Source organism: Chiloscyllium plagiosum, chromosome 14, assembly GCF_004010195.1.
Source record: "Chiloscyllium plagiosum isolate BGI_BamShark_2017 chromosome 14, ASM401019v2, whole genome shotgun sequence".
NCBI classification, from domain to species: domain Eukaryota; kingdom Metazoa; phylum Chordata; class Chondrichthyes; order Orectolobiformes; family Hemiscylliidae; genus Chiloscyllium; species Chiloscyllium plagiosum.
Genome location: NC_057723.1, coordinates 26,155,371 through 26,180,984, shown reverse-complemented (window position 1 = coordinate 26,180,984; position 25,614 = coordinate 26,155,371). Strand labels below are relative to the sequence as shown.

Sequence of the window (25,614 nt, the reverse complement as noted above, 5' to 3'; positions counted from 1 at the left end):
CAAAGACTCGTCACGTTCACATTGAATGTTGATAATGAACAATGGTAAAATCAGTTTCTCTATCATGGCAGAATGAAAATCTGATTGGTAGGAACTAAGAATGCATGAGAAACAGGCATTAGTATAGGAGGCCGTGGCAAATTGAAATCTTTTGGGGAGGAATGAGAAGTTGAGAATAAGACAGAAGTTTAATGGTGGGTAATTTAAGGAAAGAGCTATGGAGATCTAAAAGGAAATAGGAACAGTGTTAATTGAGAAAGATCCAATTACTGTGACAGTTATTATGGAAATGAATTTGGGTGGTCAGCATCTGAGCAATTAAAGCTGAATTATGATATGTGAGGGTTCTCAGCAGTTGAATTCCAACAAATGTCTACCACATCTTGTGGAAATACCTGTATTTGCACATTGTCACTCTAAAAATTAATGAAGATCACAACACATTGACAACAGATGATGCATCTGATATGAATCAACAGCATGTGGTTGGAGGAATGACATGTTACAGGGTTATAGGGATGCAGCAGCAAGTGAATACTAGACTGATTTGTTACTGATCATAATGTATGTCATACTCTAACAGTCTGTTGTCTCCAGATTGGAAAAACATAAATGTTCCATATTATGACAATACACTTCGGTTAAAAAAAAGGATTTTTTTTATCATTTGTTTGGAACAGAAATGAAAAGTTGGTTTGTCAATTCATCTCTTCTTCTGCCAGTTATGATGTTAAGTAATGTATGAAGTACATAAAACTGGCTTGATTAGTCAACCATCAACTTTCTTCCCTCACTGTTCTTCTCCCAGCATCTCATTTTTCAAGTGCAGCTGAAATTAGTTTGTGGAACAGCACACTAATGTCTGAGGGATTACACTGCTTATATATAAATATATCTATATATATTTCAGTTTATCATAAAATGTTGCTTTGAAATATTTATCAAGACTTTTTTTGTTCCTTATAACTGTGTTGTAAAAAAATTACTTGAAGACATGAGGCGAATGAAGAAAAGGACAACTCCACCAAGAAAAAGTGATCCCGAAAGGCTGAACCTTCGGGAAGATCTCTGGAGAAAAAGCCAAGCAGTCACATAGGCTGGAACTTCGACTACAGCAGAGATGAAACAGTTCAAATAGTCATCACCATGGAGATTTGGTGTGCTCAAAGACAGAGCAAAGTATCCAGCTGAAGTAAACATCCTGCAAAATAAAATGGAGAATCTTCTTGTAAAATGACTTTTTTAAACTTGCCTCCCTGAACTCTCCTCTTCCATTACAGTTTTGCTCAGATTTTCTTACTCTCTCATTTGTTCTTCCTGTTCAACCTATTTTTCCTCCAAGGGTCAGGCAGTATATTTGCTCTCTAGAGTCTATGGGAATGTCAAGAACGAGAAGCTGATCAGAAACATTCTCTGAAGGCAACTTGTATTCTAAATTTACCTCCTTTGTCCCAGAGAAACTGCAGCATGCGTATTGGAGATTGTTTAGAAAATCAAACATTGCACACAAAGCTGTATGAATGGTCCCATTCTGACTTTTTTCCTTCCATTTTTCTAAGAAATAGCATATTGGCTACCAATGATCCACCCAGCTCCTGAGAGGCTGAGCAAGTGAGTTCTTCTCTTTCCTACTCTCAGTGCCACTGATTAGAGAAAGAACTGTTCAAGGGTCACAGCTCAGAAGGCAGCTATTTGAACTATCATATCCCTGAAGAAGCAATTACCGAGTGTCACTCATCCTCCTTGTCCACATAACCATGCACATTTTTCCTTTCCAGGTAATGATCCAATTCCCTCTTGAATGCTTCAGTTGAACTTTTATCCACCCTCTAGCACATTCCCAGGTTGCACAGTTGAGATCCCAATTATTCACTGTGTGCAAAAGATATTGTCCATCCAGCCATTGCTTCTTTTGTCAATTGTATCACTTCTCACTTATATTCATTAAAAGTTTTCCATTGTATAGGAATATGAATCAATTAATTGCTTGAAAGTCCTGAAATTGAACACTGCTAAAAAGAAACTCAAAGTCAAAATTTTGTTTTCTATGGCATAGGACAGATGAATTAACACTAAAGTAGCTTTGTCATTATGAAGGCCAGGGAAAATAATTAGGGGCATAAGAGTGTGAGGGTCAGGAGGATGGATGCTGGGGCACAGGGTGGTGCAGGAGGTATGAAGGGACATGCAGAGTAGTTGATATAAATAGATCAGCATAAAGGTATTAGAGGCTGTGGAGGGATAGGTATAGTTTCATATGTTGACACAGGGGTTCTGAGGCACAATGGTAATTTGATAGAAGAGCATAGACTGGTGCAGGGATTATGAAAAGTGGGGGGGGGGGGGGGGAAGAGCCATTTTGGGGACGCAGTCAGCATAGTGAATATGTGGGACCATGGCAGATGGATGGATGGACATATTATGGCAACAAGAGTATGAGGAGCCATGAGGAATGGGTTTCTGGGCATACAGTGGTTATTAAGAACTTGGGGCATGGATGAAGTATTGATAATGAGGCAGTAGGAGTAGGCAGTTGTTTTCTGGTTTATTCTTCATTTTAAAATTTTGCATATAGTGCCAGACTCCTCAGGTAAGCTATCTGCCCTGACCAGCTCAGGAACTAGGTAGTCTCTTAGACTGTTCCTGGTCACCAAAGCAGCCTGCTCCATTATGGCAAAAATAGGAAGTTTGGGAAGCTATGTTTAACAATCAGTGCCGCAAAAATAGTAATTCTCCAGACCCTACACCCTGCCACTGTATGAAAAGTGGAACTAAAAGAGCCTAAAAGTATTTATGAAAGATGTAAAGGCTTTTGTGGGGACACAGAAGAATTTATTAAAGTGATTCTAGAAATAAGGGACTATTGTCACATTGATAGACAAGATGGCAGAGCTTTAGAATAGAATAGAATAGAAAAGTAATCTGTTGTTATGTGCAGTTTTACAATAAAAAGTGAGAAGTTTTATATGTTGCCATATTACAGTGCCTAAGTTAATGACAGAAGTCATGAATAATAAGAAAACAACTTAAAAATTCATCACAGTTCAATGAATGACTAGATTAGATTAGATTCCCTACAGTGTGGAAACAGGCCCTTCGGCCTAACCAGTCCACACCGACCCTCCGAAGAGTAACCCACCCAGACAAATTTCCCCCTAACTAATGCACCTAACACGATGGACAATTCAGTATGGCCAATTCGCCTGACCCACACATCTTTGGACTGTGGGAGGAAACCGGAGCACCCAGAGAAAACCCACGCAGACACGGGGAGAATGTGCAAACTCCACACAGACAGTTGCCCAAGGCTGGAATTGAACCTGGGACCTTGGTGCTGTGAGGCAGCAGTGCTAACCACTGAGCCACCTTGCTGCCCTGGGCTCCTGGGTTTGGGGTGCACTGGGAAAACAGACCGAGCTGAGAAGGTTAAGAGGACATTTGTGAGGGCTTCTTAAATCATGATGAGTTTAGATATTGTAAGTAAAGGGGAACTACTTTCGATAGCTGGAGGAACAATAATCAGAGTGCAATGACTGAAAGCCAAAGAACCAGAGTTGGCATGCGACATACAGTTTCAGTGCAACAAACGATGGTGTTTTCGGATGCAATGCCTGATAATCTTCAAAAAGGAATTGGATAAATACCTGAAGTAGAAAAGTTAAAAAGGCATTGGGAAAATGCAGAGGAATGGGAACTGGATTGTTCTTCAAAAGGACTTTGAACAAAGAACTATTCAGTATAGGAACAGGCCCTTCAGCCCTCCAAACCTGCACCAATACATTTTGCACTCCATACTAAAATTGTCTTCACTTGCAGGATCCATATCCCTCTAGTCCTTTCTTGTTCATGTATTCGTCCAGGTGCTTCTTGAATCCTGCTATTATGTTTGCTTCCACCACCTCTGCTGGAAACGCCTTCCTGGAACACACCACCATTTGTGTGAAAAACCTGCTTCACACATCTTTTTTAAACTTCACCCATACACCTTGAACCTGTGAACCTTAGTAATTGACCCTCAATGCTAGGAAAAAGCCTCATACTTTCCACTCTATCCGTGCCATTCACAATCTTATAAATTTCTATCAGGTTGCTCCTCAACTCCTGTGTTCCAGTGAAAACAAACCCAGTCGAACCAATCTATCTGGCCAAAGAGGATACAAAGATGTCTGTCAATGCTCCAGCGATTTGGTCTCTTGCCTCCCTCAATATTCTGTGATCCATCCTGTCAGGACCCAGGGATTCATCAGCCTTAATACTTTTTAAGATGCACAATACCTCTTACTTTTTAATAGCAACTTAGCTTAGAAACTCGACACTCCCTTCACTGAGATCATTCTCCACCAATTCCTTCTCTTTGTTGAATACTGAGACAAAGTATTCATTTAGGAACTCACCTACGTCTTCTGGCTCCACATATAGATTCCCTCATTTGTCCTTGAGTGGGCCAACTCTTTCCATGGCTACCCTCTTGCTCTTTTTATATATGTATAAAGAGCTTTGGGATTCTCCTTAATTCTGTTTACTAATGACGTTTCATGACCCCTTTTAGCCTTTCTAATTCCTTCTTTAATTTCTTTCCTACTTTCCTTATATAATTAAACGGCTTCATCAGTTCTCATCCTCCTAGACCTTACATATACTTCTTTTTTCTTTTTGACCAAGGTCATAACATCTCTAGTCATCCAAGGTTCATGTAACTTGCTATACCTATCTTGCATTCTTGCAGGAATGTGCTGCTCCTGAACCCTTATCAACCTATCCAATATAGATTTACCCTCAAACAGCTCCCTCCAATTAGCATTCTGCAGTTCCTGCCCAATATTGTGGTAGTTTGCCTTCCCTAATTTAATACCTTCACCCAAGGACTGCTGTCATCCCTATCCATCAGTACTTTAAAACTCACAGTATTATGGTCACTACTCCTGAAGTGCTCCCCCAATGAAACTTCACCTGGCCGGCTGATTTCCCAAAACCAACTCCAGTATAACCCCTTCCCTGGTTGGTCAAGAAACCCTCCTGAATGGTCTTTACAAATTTTGCCCCATTCAAGTCCCTAATGCGAAGTGGGTCCCAGTCAATATAGGGGACGTTAAAATTGCCTAAACAGCTCTGCTGTTTTTACATCTTTACAAATTCTATCCACATATTCTCTCCTCTCTCTGCCACTGGCTGTTGGGGAGCCTGTAGTATATGATAAAGAAAAGGTTCACAGCAATTTTTCATTTTTATATTATCATCTAAATAAAGTATAGAGTTTGAGTTAAATGTTGGGTCACAATTACTCGTCTTTTAGATTTGTGTTGAAATCTATACACAGCTACCCAATGGCTTTGTGCATAAATATAAGATCTAGTCCAATATTAAAATGTATTAATGATAAAGGACTCATGACTTTATGTCAAGCAATACAATGCATAAAAGTTCAGGGATTCTTTGTTTCCATGACAGTTTAACAGCAGAAATAGGGCCCATTGTATCAGGCAAATCTCATCCAGCTCATTATTTCTTCGGTTCTTTTACCTGTTATGGTATTATGAATGCTGGAGTAATTTTAACTCATTGGATCAAATGGCCTACTTCAGTGCTGTTTTAGTCTATGATTCAGTTAAATACTTACCATACTACAATGTTTATGACACCAATGGCTTGCATATTCCGGTTTCTAAACATGTCAATAACCGAATAATGTTTTTTTTCATGTCTCATAACTTCAAGCTGGAAATAAGGAGGATTCAGTATTAGTCCCTATTAGAAACTACCAATATGACTTTCTGATATTATCAGGTTATTCAAGATGTGATGATCCAGAAAAATCATTTGAAAACAGTGCAGATTAAGTTATTACATTTCCCTCCCATGTGACTTATTACGTTGAATCTGCAGTACCTGTAACAAATAGAAAGGAGGATCTCTGGATAAACATAATAAAGCACCCTTTTATTGATGCAGAGAATGTCATGGTTCATCATATTGTCTCAATCTTCAAAGATGACCACTGCTGCAGTCACTGCAGTATGTTTTTGGATTTTGTGAATTAGGACAATGCATACTATAATAATCTGTATATAACATTGCTGTTTTCCTTGGAGCATCAGAAGCTGAGGGGTGACCTATAAAATCATGAGGGGCATGGATAGGGTAAATAGACAGGATCTTTTCCCTGGATGGGGAAGTCCAGAACTAGAGGGCATAGTTTAGGATGAGAGGGGAAAGATTTAAAAGGGAATTAAGGGACAACTTTTTCATGCAGAAGGTGGTGCGTGTATGGAATGAGTTGCCGGGGAAGTGGCGGAGGCTGGTACAATTACAAACATTTAAGAGGCATCTGGATGGATATATGAATAGGAAGGATTTGGAGGGTTATGGGTCAAGTGCTAGCAAATGGGACTAGATTAATTTAGGATATCTGGTCGGTATGGACAAATTGGACTGAAGGGTCTGTTTCCATGCTGTACAACTCTATGACTCCAAGATTCTATTTCAAATACAAATCACAATAATGTTATACATTATAGTTTACTCTTAAAACTTGTTCAGAGTTGAGCAGTTGGAGAGTGCATATTTTACCCACAAAAAGTTCTTTTTTTACTAATATGTTTTCATTAAAGATGGCAGGACAGATTGACTGAGCTGTCAACAAAGCATGAAAGCTTTACTGATCAGGACATAGAGAGTAAGAGTAAGAAGTTCAGTTGAATTTGGATAAGACACTAGTTTGGCCTCAGCTGGTGTATTGCAACTCGTCTGACCATTGGATTTTAGGAAGGAAGTCAAGACATTGCAAAAAGTGCAGAAGAGATTTCAGAGAAGAAGAATTTTTGTTGTTAAGATATATCAAGAAGCTGGAACTGCTCTCTATGGAGAAGAGAAGGCTGAGAGGAGACCTAAAGAAGGAAAGCTTGCAAAGACTTTAATTGACAACCCATTAGTAAATGGGTCATCGAGCATGCTGAAGGAATGGATCTCATTTAAATAGGTGGCAGGGTGGCCCAGTCCGTCAGGGACCTGGGTTTGATTCTAGCCTTGGGCGATTGTCTGTGTGAAGTTTACATGTTCTTGTCATGTCTGCATGGATTTCCTCCCACAATCAAAAGATGTGCAGTTTAGGTGAATTGGCCATGCTAAATTGCCCATGGTGTTCTGTGATGTGTAGGTTAGGTCCTTTACTTAGGGGTGATAATAGGGTAGGGGAATGGGTCTGGATGGGTTACTCTTCACAGGGTCAGTGTGGACTTGTTGGGTGGAAGGGCCTGTTTCCACACTATAGGGATTCTATTTCACTTCAAAGGTAAAGTTGAGTGTATGGTGGATTCATTATCTGTGTATCTAACATTTTACTAGCACCTGCAGATTCATTTGGTGAGGCAAGAGTAAACATACTTTGCCTTGATGATTTTCATGGTGTACATTTGACTAATATAATGACTACTCTGTAAAAAGAAAATTGCAAATATTAAAGTGGGAGGAAAACATAATGTAAACAGTGAATCTAATCATTGTGTGAGAGTCTGGGGACACTTCAATGTAGACATGTCTCTATGAACTAATGGAACAGTGGCCTCATGCCTAAATACTACTAAATTAAGTAAAGACTCCAAAGTGACTCAGTAAAGTTATCCAGTTGGGTGTTAAGATAGAAGATCCAGTCTCAGAACTCGGCTGAATTAGTTACAGTTGGGACAAGATAATCAGCAGCCATGAGATAAAGGTTGTGAAATGGCTCAATGAGTGAATGTGGAATGTACTGTGGTAATGAGCCAAGCAAATCATGCTTGATGGCTTGTTTGTGCAGTTGGTAGTAACAAAATTGTTCCGATACCCCAGGAACTGAAAACAAATCAGCAAATCTTCCTACTTGCTGAGCCCTAAATAATCTATTAGGCAAAGGAAGAATGAGTCTCTGAGGCCTGTAAGACAATTCATGATATCACTATCTGGACTCCCATACAAAAAAAAGTCACTTGCATGAGGAAGTTACTAACACTTCTCTTTCCCTACCACAGGAAGAGATGACTCAGAAGATGCCATGGACAATGGATCATAACATGGTAGTGAGTCTTCAGAACAGAAAGGCAATTAGAATAACTGGGTATAAAACAGCAAGAAATAAAGGTATGGCACTACCTTAAGATCATTAATGAGCATCACGGGTGGATTGACACCATTTTTCTTTGCAGCATATCGGAGTATTGCTTCAGCCTCTTGTATCCTCCCCTTTGAAATCAGCCAGCGTGGAGATTTGGGAATAAACCTGGGATCAAAGTATTTTATTTAAATACCTCGATATGACATATGGTGCAAAGAGATCTAAAAGATTTCAGCTTTGTCTGCATCTACAGTTTTTAATGAACATTGTGTGGAAATAAATATCGCGGATCAGAATTGTTTATTTCTGACACAGTAAGCTGGGTTTTCACTCCCTTCATGTAAACCTTTGGTTAGCTATCAGTATTCGGCATTTAATTCAGCCAACGGATAACACTCATCATATTGATAAAACATCTGTCTAATCGATTTTAAAATAATTTCCTGAGGAAAATGGACATCACATCTATCGAGAGGAGAATCACAAGATTGTTTGTTTTCAAAATCAACAGACTGAAACACCATAAGGATTGAGACCCATCTCAGAATATTTGATGAAGTATACATGATCAGAAACTTTAATTGAAATGATCCAAGGCATTTTCAGACAGAATGCATCTTTGGCACTCTCTGCTGGAATGTAACTGGACTGCATACCTCCTTTCTGAATGAATGGTAAAGATAGGAGTCACACTAATATGCCATGATTTAATGTAGCAATATGGATGCCACCCACCTGTTTGAGAAGTGGTGGGAACCCTGTGTTGTATCTCTTCAGGAAGCCTGGCACATTGTTGTTCCCAACAGGCACTTAGCTCCCATCTGATTTAGCCCTGAACAGGCCAGAATTCCCAATTCAACAACTGCCATCCAATCAGAGCCTGGCAGCTCTCCAGTATGGGGCTTCATCAACAGAGTGGTTGCAATTGCTAGTGCCACGCTGGGGACTACAGCAAGATCAGCAGGTAGAGCTGAATATGGGCAGGATATGCATTGTGAGGGTAAGTGGGAGGAAAGGGAAGGGGTTATGAAGTAAAGGTAAGGAGGGACTTTATCCAGGGCTCCCCTTCCCTCAATGGAGCAAAGTGACCCCTTAAATCAGGGACTGGCTCCCTTGTTGCCCACTGGTCTTTTTCCTCGTTTCCCCTCCCCTCTTACCCCAGTTCCAACCCACCAGCTCAGACCATCCTCATGACCTGTCGCACCTGTCAATCTTCCTTCCCACCTATCCACTCCACCCTCCTCTCTGACCTATAACCTTCACCCTCACCTCCATCCACCTGTTGCATTTTCAGCTACCTTCTCCCCAGCCCCACCCATCTCCCATTTATCTCTCCACCCCCCGAGGCTCTTGGCCTCATTCCTGATGATGATCTTTTGCCTGAAACGTTGATTTTCCTGCTCCTTGGATACTGTGCTTTTCCAGCACTACTCTAATCTTGACTCTAATCTTCAGCATCTGCAGTACCCACTTTTGCCCACTGTTAAAGATAACAGAATTAGCTGGGCAGCACATGAATCTGTCATCTGCCGTTGTTTAAATACTAATGGTGATGTGATGCAGCACATAATTAGCCTTAAGTAATCAGTTAAGCAACTCAATTGGCTTCTAGCTGAGAACATTGTCCACAAGTCTTCTGATCTGGAGATGAATGGAGGTAAGTAGGAGGGTGACAAGATTTCTATCCCATGCACTTCTCACCCAAATACATGGCAACCCCTTCCAAGAAGGCATGAGAGGCAAAAAGGCAAGTGCTCATTTACCTTCTTAACCTCTGGCCCTACACAGTAATGCATTTTCCATAAGTCTAAAATATCTCTCTTTACTCTCTCTACTGAAATGCATCATCTTGCACTTCTCCATATTAATTCCATTTTCCGTTTTTCTGTCCATTCTGCATGTCTATGTCCTGCTACACCTCTAAGTTTGATATCATCAACAAATTTTGAAATTTCACTCTCCAATATGAAAGTCATTTAGGTTGTCCTAGAATTGATCTTTGCTAAATACCACAGTCTGTCAATGTCTAGTTTAAACAAAAAAACACTTAACAATATGCAACTCCTTCTTTTGAAGTCAATTTTTCAATGAAGTTGACTCTGAACCTCCCATTCCATTAGCCAAATTTTGTTATCCAAACTTCAATCAAACATCATCTCAGAATTCACTTAAGCAACACTCTATTCCCTTCATTAATCTTTGCTGTTTGTTCAGCAGGAAATTCATTTCGGTTAGAAAAGCATGACAAGTCTTTTATAAATCTGCACTCATTGCCCTTGATGTACTCAAAACTCGTCAAGAGCTGGCTGATTTTTGTTCCATGATATTGTTTCAAAAGGTTACCCATCACTGATGTTAAACTGACTAACCCATAGCTATTAAGAAAGTCCCTAAAGCAATTATTACATAATGATTTTAAATTTGAAAGCTTCTCAGACTTTGGCACTGTCTAGAATCTCAAGAAGATTGGGAAGCTATGTTGAGCCCTTCCAGTAGATCCACACAGTTGCTTTATCAGGTCACCTACCCATTGTAAAATCTACTTAATTTTCAAACATCAATTTCAATCTGGTAAAATTAGGCAAGTATTATAAAGGACTGGATGTAGGTTTGCTCCCTGAGCTGGAATGTTCGTTTTCCCACGTTTCATCACCATGCTCGGTAACATCATCAGCGAGCCTCTGGTGAAGCACTGGTGTTCTCTCCCATTTTCTATTTATGTGTCTTGGTCTCTTAGGGTGGATGATATCATTTCTGGTTCATTTTCTCAGAGGGTGTTAGATGGGGTCCAAATAAATATGTTTATTGATGGAATTCCGGTTAGAATGCCATGCTTCTAGGAATTCCTGTGCATATCTGTGTTTAGCCTGTCCTAGGGTGGATGTGTTGTTCCAGTCAAAGTGATGTCCTTCTTTGTCTGTATGTAAGGATACTAGTGATAGTGGGTCATATCTTTTTGTGGCTTGTTGATGCTCATGTATCCTGGTGGCTAGTTTTCTGCCTGTTTGTCCAATGTAGTGTTTGTTCTTGCATGGTATTTTGTAAATTACATTTGTTTTGCTGGTTGTTTGTACAGGGTCTTTTAGGTTCGTTAGCTGCTGTTTAAGTGTGTTGGTAGGTTTGTGGGCTACCATGATGCCAAAGGGTCTGAGTAGTCTGGAAGTCATTTCAGAGATGTCTTTGATGTAAGGTAATGTGGCTAGAGTTTCTGGGCGGGTTGCGTCTGCTTGTTTGGTTTGTTATTGAGAAATTGGCAGAAAACTAGACACCAGGATACATGAACATCAACGAGCCAAGAAAAGTCATGACCTGCTATAATTAGTATCCTTCCATACAGACAAAGAAGGACACCACTTCGACTCGGCCAACATATCCATCCTAGGACAGCTAAACAGAGACACACACAGGAATTCCTAGAAGCATGGCATTCTGACTGGAACTCCGTCAATACATACATTGATTTGAACTCCATCTACCATCCTCTGAGAAAAAGAACTGGGCATGATATCACCAACCCTAACAAACCAAGACACATAAATAGAAAGCGGGACAAAAACAAGCTTTTCACCGGAGACTCACTGATGATGTTACCTAGTGTGATGATGAAACATCTGAACCTTCCAGCTCAAGGAGCAAACTTATACCCAGAACCTCAATCTGAGCTACAAATCTTCTCAAAAATTGCTATAAACGACTGGGTATGGGTTCCATTCCATTACCTCAGCAGTGGGAGTTGAGAGAGTGCGGGCCAGGGGCCAGCAGTGAAAGTAGGTTTGAATATTAAATACTTACCTCATCAATCAGCAGAGTGAAGGCTGTACAGGAGTGGAAAGTGGACACAGGGACTACTGGGTAAGTGAACTAATATATTCAGGCAGTGGTATGTTGCTTCGTGGGTGCCAGGGTCAGGGATGTCTTGGATTGAGTCTATAGGAGCTCGAGCAGCCAGACGTCGTGGTATACATCAGTACCAAGGACAGAGCTAGGAAAAGGGATGAGGACCCGAAAAGTGAATAGAGGGAGTTAGGTTGGAAGCTTAAAGGCAGGATGAGCAGTGTAGTAATCCCAGGATTGCTACCAGTGCCATGGGGTAGTGAGGCTAGGAACAGAGAGCGAGTGCAGCTGAACACATGGCTGCAGAGCTGGTGTAGGACAGAGGGCCTCAGATATCTGGATCATTGGGATACTTTCTGGGCAAAGTGGGACCTGTACAAGGAGGGGGAGCGTGGTTGCACCTGAACTGGAGGGGTACCAAGATCTTGGGCAGCAGATTTGCTAGACCTCTTCAGGAGGGGTTAAACTAGCTGGCAGGAGGATGGGAACAGGCTTTGAGGAAGGATAAACAGTTTATATAGCCAAGTTGAAGTCAGTGTGATGGGTTGAAGTGTGTCTATTTTAACACAAGAAGTGTCAGGAATAAGGGTGATGAAATTAGATTGTGGATCAGTACTTGGGGCTACGTTGAGGGCATTATGGAGACTTGGATATCGCAGGGGCAGGAATGGTTGTTGGATGTTCCAGGGTTTAGATGTTTCAAAAGGAATGTGGAGGGAGGTAAAAGAAGTGGGGGAGTAGCATTGCTAATCAGGGATAATATATTGGCTGCAGAAATGGAGGCTGTTGAGAAGGGTTTTGTCTACTGAGTCATTATGGGTGGAAGTCAAATACAGGAAAGGAACAGTCACTGTTTTGGGAATTTTCTACAAACCCACCAATAGCAACAGACACATGGAGGAACAGACTGGGAGGCACAGTTTGGAAAGATGCAGAAGTAACAGGGTTGTTATCATATTATGCTCCATTTTTACAGAGTGGCACGGAGAGAAGCGAGAGCTGCCGGGAAGGGTTAGTTTTCCCACTCAAAAAGGGACTTACCTCGGGAGTTGGGCCTCCATTTTTACAGAGCAGCGAGGAGGGAGGGCGAGAGAAGTGAGGGCTGCCGGGAAGGGAGAGCGCGAGAACCGTTTTTAAAGGAGCAGCAGAGTAAGAGGTCACAGGGAAGAGCAGAGGCTGCTGGGTATATATTTAGGTAGCAGCTGAATCCTAAGACACTACACGTGTAATGTCTCCCACCTGCCCTCCTCCTGCAACCAGAAAAAAGGACTGTCGTGCGTTGTTAGGTAAGGCGTTTCAATTGATATTTCTTGAGTATTGTGTGATTAATTAAGTTTACTGTTAGTTGGTCAATTGAATAAGACTATAGAGAAGTACTAGAAATTATTCAACTCATAAATTTGTATAAATTAATTAAATAAGTAGAGATGGCTGGATAGGTGATGTGCTGCAGCTGTATGATGTGGGTGCTGGCTGGTCCCATTGTGAACTGCAGTGACCATATCTGCAGCAAGTGTTCTTTGCTGGAAGAACTCTGGATCAGAATTGATCTGAAATCTGAGCTTTATATAGGAGCACATTCAGGAGGGGGAGAGTTACCTGGACGCTTTGTTTCAGGAGACAGTCACACCCGGTAGATTAAATAATTCAAATTCAGTCAGTGATCAGGGACAACAGGGTGTGACTGTAAATGAGGCAGATGGGGGATTCTGAGTTCAGGAGTGGAGGAGCCTCAGCTCTTGACCTTGTCCAACAGGTTTGAGATTTTTGCTCCCTGTATGGATGAGGGAAAGGGCTGTGGACATGATGAGCCAGCTGACCACGGCACCATGGTGCAGAAGGCCATTCAAGAGGGGGGAGCAAAAAGGCAAATAGTTGTTATAGGGGATTCTATAATTAGGGGGACAGATAGTATCCTTTGCAAGCTGAATGAGGAGTCCTGGATGATGTGTTACCTGCCAGGTGCTAGGGTGCAGGACATCTCCAACCGGCTTGAAAGGATATTGGAGTGAGAGGGAGAAGATCCAGTTTCTGTGATCCACATTGGCACTAACAACATAGACAAGGCTAGGAAGGAGGACCTGTTTGAGGAGTATGAAGCACTAGGAAGGAAATTGAAGAACAGGTCCTCGAGGGTCATAATCTCTGGATTACCTCCCGAGCCACATGCTAATTGGGCATAAGGATAAGAAAATTAGGGAAGTAAACACCTGGCTAAGAGATTGGTGTGGGAAATTTCATGGAACATTGGCATGAGTTTTGGAACCGGGGGATCTGTACCGATGGGACCATCTGTACCGATGGGACCGTCTCCACCTGAACTGATCTGGAACCAGCGTTCTCGCGAAAAGGATAAATAGGGTGATCACTAGGACTTTAAACTTGTGAGTCAGGGGAAGGGAAAGGGAAAGCAACAGTGCAGCAGGATAGCATGTGTGCAGGGTTTAAATTCAAGGCAGAGTAGGAATGAAGCAAAAAGGAAGGATAACTTAGGACATATTACTAGAGATGTAAATCATGTGGTTAAGAAAATTAGCATTAAGGCACTTTACCTGAATGCTCGTAGTATTCATAACAAAGTAGATGAATTAACAGCACAAATCATCGTGAATGATTAAGATGTGATAGGCATCACAGAGACATGGTTGCAGGCAGTTCAGGACTGACAGTTAAACATCCAAGCATTTACAACTTATTGAAAAGACAGGGAGGTGGGCAGAGGGGGTGAGGTTGCCTTGTTGGTTCAGAATGAAATTAAATCTGTGGCACTGAATTACATAGGGTCAGATGATGTGGAGTCTGTGTGGGTGGAGTTGAGGAACCACAAAAGCAAAATAATCATCACGGGAATTATGTACGGACCTCCCAACAGTGATCAGGACCAGGGGCACAAGATGTAGTGGGAAATAGATAGGGCATGTCAGAAAGGCAAGGTCATGGTGATCATGGGAGACTTCAATATACAGGTGGACTAGGTGAATAATGTTGCTGGAGGATCCAAAGAAAGGGAATTAATGGAATGCTTACAGGATGGCTTTTTGGAACAGCTTGTGAAGGAGCCCACAAGGGAGCAGGCTATTCTGGACTTATTGCTATATAATGAGCCAGACTTTATAAAAGATCTTAAAGTCAGGGAACACTTAGGAGGCAGCAATCATAATATAGTAGAGTTCAGTCTGCAGTTTGAAATAGAGAAGACAAAATTGGATGTAATGGTGTTACAGTTAAATCAAGGTAATTAAAGGGTATGAGAGAGGAACTGATGAAAATCGAATGGAAGCAGAGCCTAGTGGGGAAAACAGTAGAGCAATAATGGCAGGAGCTTCTGGGTGTAATTGAGGACACAGTACAGAGGTTCATCCCAAAGAAAAGAAATATTCTCTGGTTGGGGTGAGGGGGAGGTGAAATTAGACAGCCATGGCTGACAAAGGAAGTCAGGAAATGCATCAAAGAAAAAGAGGCGGCCTATAAAGTAAGCAAGAGCACTGGGAAATCAGAAGATTGGGAAGGCTACAAAGACAACATAGGATAACAAAGAGAGAAATAAGGAAGGAGAGGATCAAATATGAAGGTAGGCTAGCCAGTAATATTAGAAATGATAGTAAAAGTTTCTTTCAATATATAAGAAACAAACGAGAGACAAAAGTAGACAGTGGGCGCTCCAAATTGATGCAGGAAGGCTAATAAGGAAATAAGGATAAGGAAATAGCTGAAGAGCTTAATAAGTACTTTGCATCAGTCTTCACAGTGAAAAACATGAGTAATACCCCAACAATTAAGGAAATTCAGGGGTAGAGTTGAGTATGGTAGCCATTACAAAAGAGAAAGTGCTAGAAAAGCTAAAAGGTCTAAAAAATTATCAAATCTCCTGGCCCCAATGGGCTACATCCTAGAGTTCTGAGGGAGGTGGCTGAGGAAATAGCGGAGGTGTTGGTTGTGATCTTTCAAAAGTCAGTGGAGTCAGGGAAAGTCCCAGATGATTGGAAAATCACTGTTGTAACCCCCTTGTTCAAGAAAGGATCAAGACAAAAGATGGAAAATTATAGGCCAATTAGCCTAACCCTGTTTGTTGGTAAAATTCTAGAATCTATCGTTAGGGATGGGATTTCTAAATCCTTGGAAGTGCAGGGTCGGATTAGAACAAGTCAGCATGGATTTAGTAAGGGGAGGTAATGCCTGACAAATCTGTTAGAATTCTTTGAAGAAGTAACAAGTAGGTTAGACCAGGGAAACCCAATGGATGTTATCTATCGAGACTTTCAAAAGGCCTTTGATAAGGTGTCTCATGGGAGGCTGCTGAGTAAGGTGCGGGCCCATAGTGTTCGAGGTGAGCTACTGGCATAGATTGAGGATTAGCTGTCTGACAGAAGGCAGAGAGTTGGGATAAAAGGTTCTTTTTTGGAATGGCAGTGACAAGTGGTTTCCCGCAGGGTTCAGTGTTGGGGCGGCAGCGGTTCACTTTACATATTAACAATCTGGATGAAGGGACTGGGGGCATTCTGGCGAAGGTCGCCAATGATACAAAGTTAGGTAGTTATGAGGAGGTGGGGAGACTGCAGAGAGATTTAGATTGTATAGGCGAGAGGTCCAAGAAATAGCCGATGAAATTCAATGTGAACAAATGTGAGATCTCGGACTTTGGAAAAAAGAATACAAGCATGGACTATTTTCTAAATGATGAGGAAATTCATAAAGCCAAAGTACAAAGGGATCTGGGAGTGCTAGTTCAGGATTCTCCAAAGGTTAACTTGTGGTTGAGTCCGTGATTAAGAAAGTGAATGTAATGTTGTCATTTATCTCAAGAGGGTTGAAATGTAAAAGCAGTGATGTGCGACTGAGACTTTACAAAGCTCTAGTTAGGTCCCATTTAGAATACTGTGTCCAGTTTTGGGCCCCACATCTCAGGAAGGACATACTGGCACTGAAGCATGTCCAGGGGAGATTCACACAGATGATCCCTGGAATGGTAGGTCTAACATATGCTGAATGGCTGAGAATCCTGGGTTTGTATTCATTAGAGTTTAGAAGGTTGAGGGGAGATCTAACAGAAACTTAGAAGATTATGGATGGCTTAGAAAGGGTGGACGCTGGGAATTTGTTTCTGTTAGGCAGGGAGAATAGGACCTATGGGCACAGCCTTAGAAATAAAGGGGGTCAATTTAGAACAGAAATGAGGAGACATTTCTTCAGCCAGAGAATGGTGGGCCTGTGGAATTCATTGCCACGGACTGCAGTGGAGGCCGGAATGTTAAATGTCTTCGCAGCAGAGATTGATAAATCCTTGGTCTCACAAGGAATTAAGGGGTAAGTGGTGTTGAAATGCCCATCAGTCATGACTAAATGACAGAGTGGACTCGGTGGGTTGAATGGTCTTACTTCCATTCTTTTGTCTTATGGTCTTATGGTGACTTCAACTTCCCTAATATCGATTGGAACCTCCTTAGTGCAAATAGTTTGGATGAAGTAGAGTTTGACCGGTGTGTCCAGGAAGAATTCCTGACTCAATACGGAGATAGGCTGACCAGAAGGGAGTCCACATTGGATTTGATGCTTGGCAATGAACCAGGTAAGGTGTCAGATCTCTTGATGAGAGGGCATTTCAGTGTTAATGAACATGACTCCTTGACTTTTACTATAGTCATGGTGATGGCTTGGAGCAGATGGTATGGGAAAGTATTTAATTTGGAGGGGGAATTACAATGCTATTGGCAGGAACTGTGGAGTATAAATTGGGTGCAGATATTCTCAGGGAAATGCATGACAGAAATGTGGATATTGTTAGGGAGCTCTTGCTGCGAGTGTTGGATAGATTTGTTCCACTGAGGCAAGGAAGGGATGGTAGAGTGATGGAACCTTGGATGATAAGAGATGTGGAACGTCTTTGAGGAGAAAGAAGCTTACTTAAGGTTTGGGAAACAATGATCAGACAGGGCTCTAGACGGTCAGAAGGTAGCCAGGAAGGAACTGAAGAATGGACTTAGAAGAGCTAGAAGGAGGCAATATAAAGCCTTGATGGGTAGGATTATGGAAAGGCCCAAGGTATTTTACAATTATGTGAGGAACAAGAATGAGAGTTGGGCTTATCAGGGATAGTGGAGGGAACTTCTGCCTGGAGTCGGAGGAGGTAGGGGAGGTCCTTAATGAATACTTTGCTTCAGTATTCACTAGTGAGAGTAACTGTGATGTTTGTGAGGAAAATGTGAAACAGGCTGATATGCTCGAACAGGTTGATGTTAAAAAAGAGGATGTGCTTGAAACTTTGAAAAACATGAGGATAGATAAGTCCCCTCAGCCAGAGGGGATATACCCAAGGTTACTACGGGAAGTGAGTGAAGAGATTGCTGCACCTTTGGTGATGATCTTTGCATCTTTACTGTCCACTGGAGTAGTACCAGATGATTGGAGAGTGGCAAATGTTATTCCCTTGTTCAAAAAAGCGAATAGTGATAATCCTGGGAATTATAGACTAGTCTTAGCTTTGTGGTGGGTAAATTATTGGATAGAATTCTGAGATACAGGATTTATCATTATGTGGAAAACCATAGCTTGATTAGAGATAGTCAGCATGGATTGGAGGGGCAAGTCATACCTCACAAGCCATACTGAATTCTTCAAGGATGTGACAAAACACATTGTTGCAGGTAGAGCAGTGGATGTAGTGCACATGGATTTTAACAAGGCGTTTGATAAGGTTCTGCATGGTAGGCTCATTCAGAAAATAAGGAGGCATAGGATACAGGGAAATTTGGCTGTCTGGATACAGAATTGGCTGGCCCATAGAAGACAGGGAGTGGTAATTGATGGAACGTATTCAGGCTGGAGCTCGGTGATCAGTGGCGTTCTGCAGGGATTTGTGCTTGAACCTCTGCTCTTGGTGATTTTTATAAATGAGTTGGATGAGGAAGCGGAAGGGCGGGTTAGTAAATTTTCCAATGACATGAAGGTTGCTGGAGTTATGGATAGTATGGAGGGCAATGGATAGTATGGAGGGTATAGGTTGCAATGGGACATTAATAGGATGCAGAGCTAGCCTGAGAGGTGGCAGATGGAAAGTGTGAAGAGATTCATTTTGGAAGGTCAAATTGAATGCGGAATTCAGGGTTAAAGGCAGGGTTCTTGGCAGCGTGGAGGAACGACGGATCTTGGGATCCACATCCATAGATCCCTGAAAGTTACCAACCAAGTTGGTAAGGGTTGTTAAGAAGACACATAGTGTGTTGGCATTCATTAGCAGGGGGATTGAGTTTAAGAGCTGTGAGGTTATGCTGCAGCTCTATAAAACCCTGGTTAGACCACACTTGGAATATTGTTTTCAGTTCTGGTCACCTCATTATGGGAACGATGTGGAAACTTTAGAGAAGGTGCAGTGGAGATTTACCACGATATTGCCTTGACTGGAGGGCCGATCTTATGAAGAAAGATTGAGAGAGCTGGGGATTTTCTCATTGGAGCGAAGAAGGATGAGATGTGACGTGATAGAGCTGTACAAGATGATGAGAGGCATAGCTAGAGTGGATAGCCAGAGATATTTTTCCCCAGGGCAGAAATGGCTATCACAAGGGGGCATAATTTTAAGGTAATTGGAGGAAGGTTTCGGGAAAATGTCAAAATTAGGTTCTTTACACAGAGAGTGGTGGGTGCGTGGAATGCACTGCCAGCAGTGCTGTACAGTCAGATACATTAGGGACATTTAAGCAAATCTTGGATACGCATATGGATGATAGTAAAATGTAGGGTATGTAGGTTAATTTGATCTTAAAGGTCGGCACAACATCAAGGGCTGAAGGGCCTATACGGTCCTTTACTATTCTGTGTTCTATTTCCTCTGTGGTCAAGATGAAAATTGCTGCCATTGAATGCTCAGCCTCCCATCACAGTTAAGGAGAAAAAGCATAGAAGCAGGAGTAGGCCATTTCACCCTTCAAGTCTGCGCTGTGTGATCATGTCTGATGATCCAATTCAGTAGTCTGTTCTTGCTTTTCCTCCCTATTCTTTCATTCCTTTAGCCCCAAGGGCTATATCCAACTTTTCCTTGAAACATAACATCCTTACTTATATCCAACTCTATTGTGAAGTTTACAACATTAATTACTACATTTCTTTAAGATACTGTTCATGCTAATAAGCCATGCACACTCCTTTCCAAGAAGCACTCATCTTATTGGATAGAATCATTGACATAATTAGAAGCAATAAATGTCTTCACATTGGTGATTATAAAAGGTAAGGCTCCAAGTCCTACTTACCACCATAAAGGGATATACACTAGGCCACTGAGAGACAGTGTGAAAAGCAATATCCGCCAGCTTCTTAGGAAATATGCAATCAAAGGCAGGATCATATAGCCAACTGCATAAAAAATGGAAATTCCTACTGTACCGAATATAACCCGAATGTTTTTCCTCAAATGTTCTGATCCTGTGAAGTGAGAATAATCAGATCAAGCACAACATCATTATCTGAATGTATATATTATATATATGTATACATATATACACACAAAATAAGATCAGATAGAGACCAACCAGCCCGTCAAGCCTGCCCCACCATTTAATAAAGGCTTGGCTGATTGTTTTTGTATTTTGAATTCCACATTTCCAGTTATTTTTGGTAACCTCTGATTCCATTTCCTCTTAAGAATCTATTCTCCTCTGTCTTAAAAATATTCAATGAGCCTACTCACACCACCTTCTGAGACTAAGAGTTCCAACAACACACAACACTCTGTGAGAAAATCAGTTCTCCTCATTTCTGTCATAAAAGGAGACCCCTAATTTTGAAACAGTTCCCTAATCCGGAGTTCATCCACAAGAGGAAACATAAATTCCATGTACACCGTGTCATGATAATTCAGTTTCTTATACACCTCTCACATCACCCTTTACTCTTCTAAAACCCGAATGGATATAAGCTCTGCCTGTCCAACCTATTGCTATACAAAAACCTGCTCATTCCATGTATCAATCTAATAAAGTTCCTCTGAACTTTCCTCCAATGTATTTTGATCTTTCCTCTAACAAAGAGACCGAAACAGCACAAACAATGTGCAATGTGGTCTCACAAATGCGCTGGATAACTGAAACATAACATCCTTACTTTTATGTTCAATTCCATGGATGGACTCCATTAGATTTCTGAATGACTTGATGCATAGAAATGTAAAAGATACATAGAAAATAGGAGCAAGAGTTGGCTATTTGACCTTTCAAGCTTGCACTGCCATTCAGTGTGATCATATCTGATCATCCAATTCAATAGTCTATTCTTGCTTTTTCTCCATATTCTTTGATTCCTTTTGCCCCAAGTGTTATATTCAATCTTTCCTTGAAATTCACTATGGTTTGGCCTTGACTGCTTTCTGTGAATGTGATTTCCACAGATACACCACTCTCTTTGGTGAAGAAATTTCTCCTTGTCTCAGTCCTAAATCATTTATTCCTGCACCAACCCTATCTAGTTGTGTCAGAAGATAATAGGTTTCTATGAGATTCCCCCCTCAATCTTCTGAATTGTGGCAAATATAATTCTAACTGATTCAATCTCTCCTCATACATCAGTCCCGCCATCCTAGCGATCATGGTAAACCTTCGCTGCACTCTCTCGATAGCAAGAATATCCTTTCTCAGATAAAGAGACCAAAACTGCATGAAATATTTCAAATGTGGTCTCACTCAGGCCCTGTATAATTACAGCAAAACATCTCTGCGCCTGTCTTCAAATTGTCTCACTTTGAAGGCTAACATAAACTTACATTTATCCACATTGAACTGCATCTAACATATATTTGCCCATTCAATCAACTAGTCCAAATTGCACTGTATCATCTCTCCATCATCCTCACAGCTCAGCCTTCCATCCAGCTCTTCGTTAAATCTTCTTGAGTTGGACACATTTATTCCTGACATGTTTGCCCTGATTGTACTGACATCTAGGAGATCCCACATATTGTAGCCTTGACATACCACTTACCTTTCCATTTTTAAGATTTTTTTTTACTTTAACTATTTAAATAATTTATTCAATTATGTGACTTCACATTAGCAGAAACATTAACACTTCCTTAGTGAGATTCTTTCTGTAAATCTGTTGATAATCGTAGGCATTGACACTACTGACATGCTTCCTGGTCCCTGATAATTGCAGGATTTTTGTCAATATGTATCTGACATCCTGCCTTAAGATGCAGGTGAGTTGACCAGATTTTCATTCCCATGTTCTCAGTCTCTTAATCCTTGTGTTCCCACAACATTTAAGCAAGCAAAATAGCCAAATCAACTTAATCTCCCTGCACCTTGTTAGAGCATAATGGACAGAACTACAGTCATATCATGCAACTGAAAATCTAACATTGACATGTCATTTCAGGCTTTTAAGTCCATTCTAGAGTATGTGCTAAGCGCTCATGCATATTTGTGTTACTGAGATTGAAACTATCCAGTTAGGTGCTCTGCCATCTACAGTCCCTTAGGGACAAACTTTTTTCAATGTTTCCTCTTGCCTTAGTGTGAACTCACACCACTTCTGACTTTCTCTTCCATTACTCTGAACTCACAATCTGTGCGACGTTTACGATTGTACATTTTATACTGCCTCTGCTTATTTCTCCTATCAAAATACATCATTTTGTATGTCTCTTCATTTACATTTATGGATATATTTTCATCCATTTCAGCAGCCTATCTGCCTTCTCTTGAAGTCTTTCTCTATACACTTTGAAGTTCATATTAGCTACAGGTTTTGTGTCATCTACAAATTTTGAAACTGTGCCCTGCACACTTTAGTCTAGGTCATTCATATATATCAAGAAAACAATGGCCCTAATAACATAATGTGGACAACTCCACTGTCTACCTTTCTCTCATTTTCAAGATGGCAGTAGAGTAGCAGGGATCCGCTCTTGCCTGGGGCTCATCCGCTCCCATGTGCTTTCTTTCTTTTTGTTCTTTCTTTTTACTTCTGATTATTTTCTTTCAGTTTTCTTTCATTTTCCTTTCCTTTGGAGCCTTTTGTGGAATGGTTAGTCAGCAAAATAGGCATGGCAGCGAGAGTGGAAGTGTGTGGATAGGCGGCTCCTCCTGGTGGTCAGAGGCGGCGGGGGAACGCAATAAGGGGAGTGTCCTCCTGGTGTTCGGGGCCTGTGAGGGATGCAGCAATGGGGAGTGTCCTCCTGGCGTTCGGGGCCAGTGGGGGAACGCAACAATGGGAGTGTCCTCCTGGTGTTCAGGGCCGGCGGGGGAATGCAACAACAGGAGTGTCCTCCTGGCGTTCAGGGCCGGTGAAGGCAAAGCTCCTCCAGCAATTGGAGGCGGTGGCAACAGCAGACTATGCAAAATGGTGACTCCAGCAAGGCGACATCTCGGAGGAGGATAGCTGGAGCAGGACTCTTGGTGAGACAGTATCAGCTACCTGGTCTGGCAGCACAGCCAGGGCCTCCTGGTTGGAGTAAGTTGAGAGCAGGAACTTCTGGCGTTGGTGAGATGACAGGTGCAGCATGGTATGCAGGAGCCAGGACTTCTGGTATCATCAAGGTGTCAGTGGAGCTGAGAACTCCTGGTTTCAGGGTGAGTGTGGGCTCAGCATGGGATCTGGCATTAGCAGCAGCATCGGTGAGGTGAACCCAGCGGAGAAGAGATGGCACCTAAAGAGTGGCAATTCCTTTGTTTGTGGGTTGGGCACAGGCGTCAGCACTGTTCTGGTTCCTGTCAAGTTTGTGTCCTTGATGCTTTTGCACATTTTATTTCTTGGGTTTCAAATTTACTAGCAAGCCCAGTACGTGGAACCTTTTTTTTAGATTCGCTACAGTATGGAAACAGGCCCTTCGGCCCAGTAAGTCCACACCTACGCTGCAAAGAGTAACTCACCCATTGCCCTTTCCTATATTTACCCCTGACTAATGCACTACGGGCAATTTAGCAATGCCAATTCACCTGACTTGCACATCTTTGGATTGTGGGAGGAAACCGGAGCACCCGGAGGAAACCTACGCAGACACAAGGAGAATGAGCAAACTCCACACAGACAGTCACCCAAGGCAGGAATTGAACCCAGGTCCCTGGCACTGTGAGGCAGCAGTGCTAACCACTGAGGCACCGTGCCACCCAAACTTCATCAGACATCTTTTGGAAAACTGCAGGTCCATCATATGAAATACACTACCTTCCTCAACTCTCTCTTCTATCGCATCAAAAAGCACTATCACGTTGGTTAGATAAAATTTGTCAATCACAAATCTATGTTGACTTTCCTTAACTTATCAATAATTGTCCAAGTGACAGTTAATGCTGCACATTTTTATTACTGGTTGACCAATATATAGTTCCTGGATTTATCCTTACATCCCCATTCTGAAGAGTTGAAAAATGTGGCACTAGAAAAGCACAGCAGGTCAGGAAGCATTCCTGATAAACGGCTTATATCCAAAACATCGACTCTCCTGCTCCTTGGATGCTTCCCAACCTGCTGTGCTTTTCCAGCGCCACACTTTTGACTCTGATTCTCCAGCATCTGCAGTCTTCACTATCCCTATTCTGAATAAAGATATTGTATTTGCAATTGACCAGGCCCCTGGCACTTCTACCATTTCCAAAAAATGGAAAATTATGGCTAGTATCTGCAAGTTTTCATCTTCACTTCCTCAGCATCATTGGAAAGAGTCATAGTATCACAGATGTATGCATGACTCCCATATATCTCATCTGGCCCTGGTGACTTATCAAGTTCCACCAAGATTTTGAATAATTTTACATCAATTTTAAGTTCCCTTGGTATCTCAAATATTTGCACTTCCTCCAAACCCTGAACAGTATCCTTTTTACTTGATGAAGGCAGGTGCAAGTACTTATTTAGCATCATAGCCTTTCCTTGCCTCAAAATATGATTCTCCTACTTGAGTTCTAATTTGTCCCACACGTCCCCTTACTAACTTTTCATTTTTTCCTTGTTAATAGGAGACATTTAGATTTTCTTATATGTTAGTTGCTAGTCTCTTCTTACATACTCTCTTTACTTCACTTATTTCCATTTTCATATCACACTGTGCTCACTATATTTGGCCTGGTTCTTATACGTATCATTAACTTCACACCTATCTTACATCATAACTTGTCGTCTCTTCCTTCTAAGAGCTTTTGGCCATTTGGAAGGACTGCAACTTAACTAGGATTCTAGAAACAGACCCTGACCTTGCAGCAAGGTAACAAGAGCCACATATTGAAGGAAGGATGTGCTGGATTTGCAGAGGTTTCCAAAGGAGGTTTACAAGAACAAACCATGGGATGAAAGTTTTGTTATATTTGGAGTGGTTGAGGACTCTGGGTCTGTACTCAGTGGAGTTTAGAAGGATGAGGGAGGACCTCATTGGAAACTTACAGAATACTGACAGACCTGGATAGAATGTGGAGAAGATGTTTCCACTAGTAGGACTGACCCTTTAGGAACAAAAGGGAAAATTTCTTCAGCCAGAGAGCAGTGCATCTACAGTACTCAAAAAACATAGGAAGCCAAGTTACTGACTGTATTTAAAACAGAGATAAATTGGTTCTTGATTGGTAAGGGATCAAAGGTTACATGGAGAAGGCAGGAGAATAGGATAGAGAAATTTATCAGCCATGACCGAAAGGTGAAGCAGACCCGATGGGGTGATTGCTCGAGTTTTTCTCTTATATATTTTATGGTAATAGGGTGTTATGGGGCTA

At 41.6% G+C, this 25,614-nt stretch overlaps 1 protein-coding gene across 2 annotated transcripts in view; it reads right to left on the bottom strand.

The window, feature by feature from the left end:
* The window catches only part of LOC122556567 (solute carrier family 22 member 5-like), a 60,587-nt gene that overhangs the window by 18,943 nt on the left and 16,030 nt on the right, over nt 1-25,614 (bottom strand). Inside the window, exons 4-7 of one of the 2 annotated variants that reach the window (XM_043703380.1) lie at nt 20,167-20,338; nt 8,125-8,251; nt 5,618-5,715; nt 987-1,201 (exon numbers count right to left, since the gene is read on the bottom strand). In XM_043703380.1, the coding sequence (XP_043559315.1) occupies nt 987-1,201; nt 5,618-5,715; nt 8,125-8,251; nt 20,167-20,338 (612 nt within the window). The remainder of the gene's footprint in view (nt 1-986; nt 1,202-5,617; nt 5,716-8,124; nt 8,252-20,166; nt 20,339-25,614) is intronic. The other variant, XM_043703382.1, reaches the window with a different exon arrangement.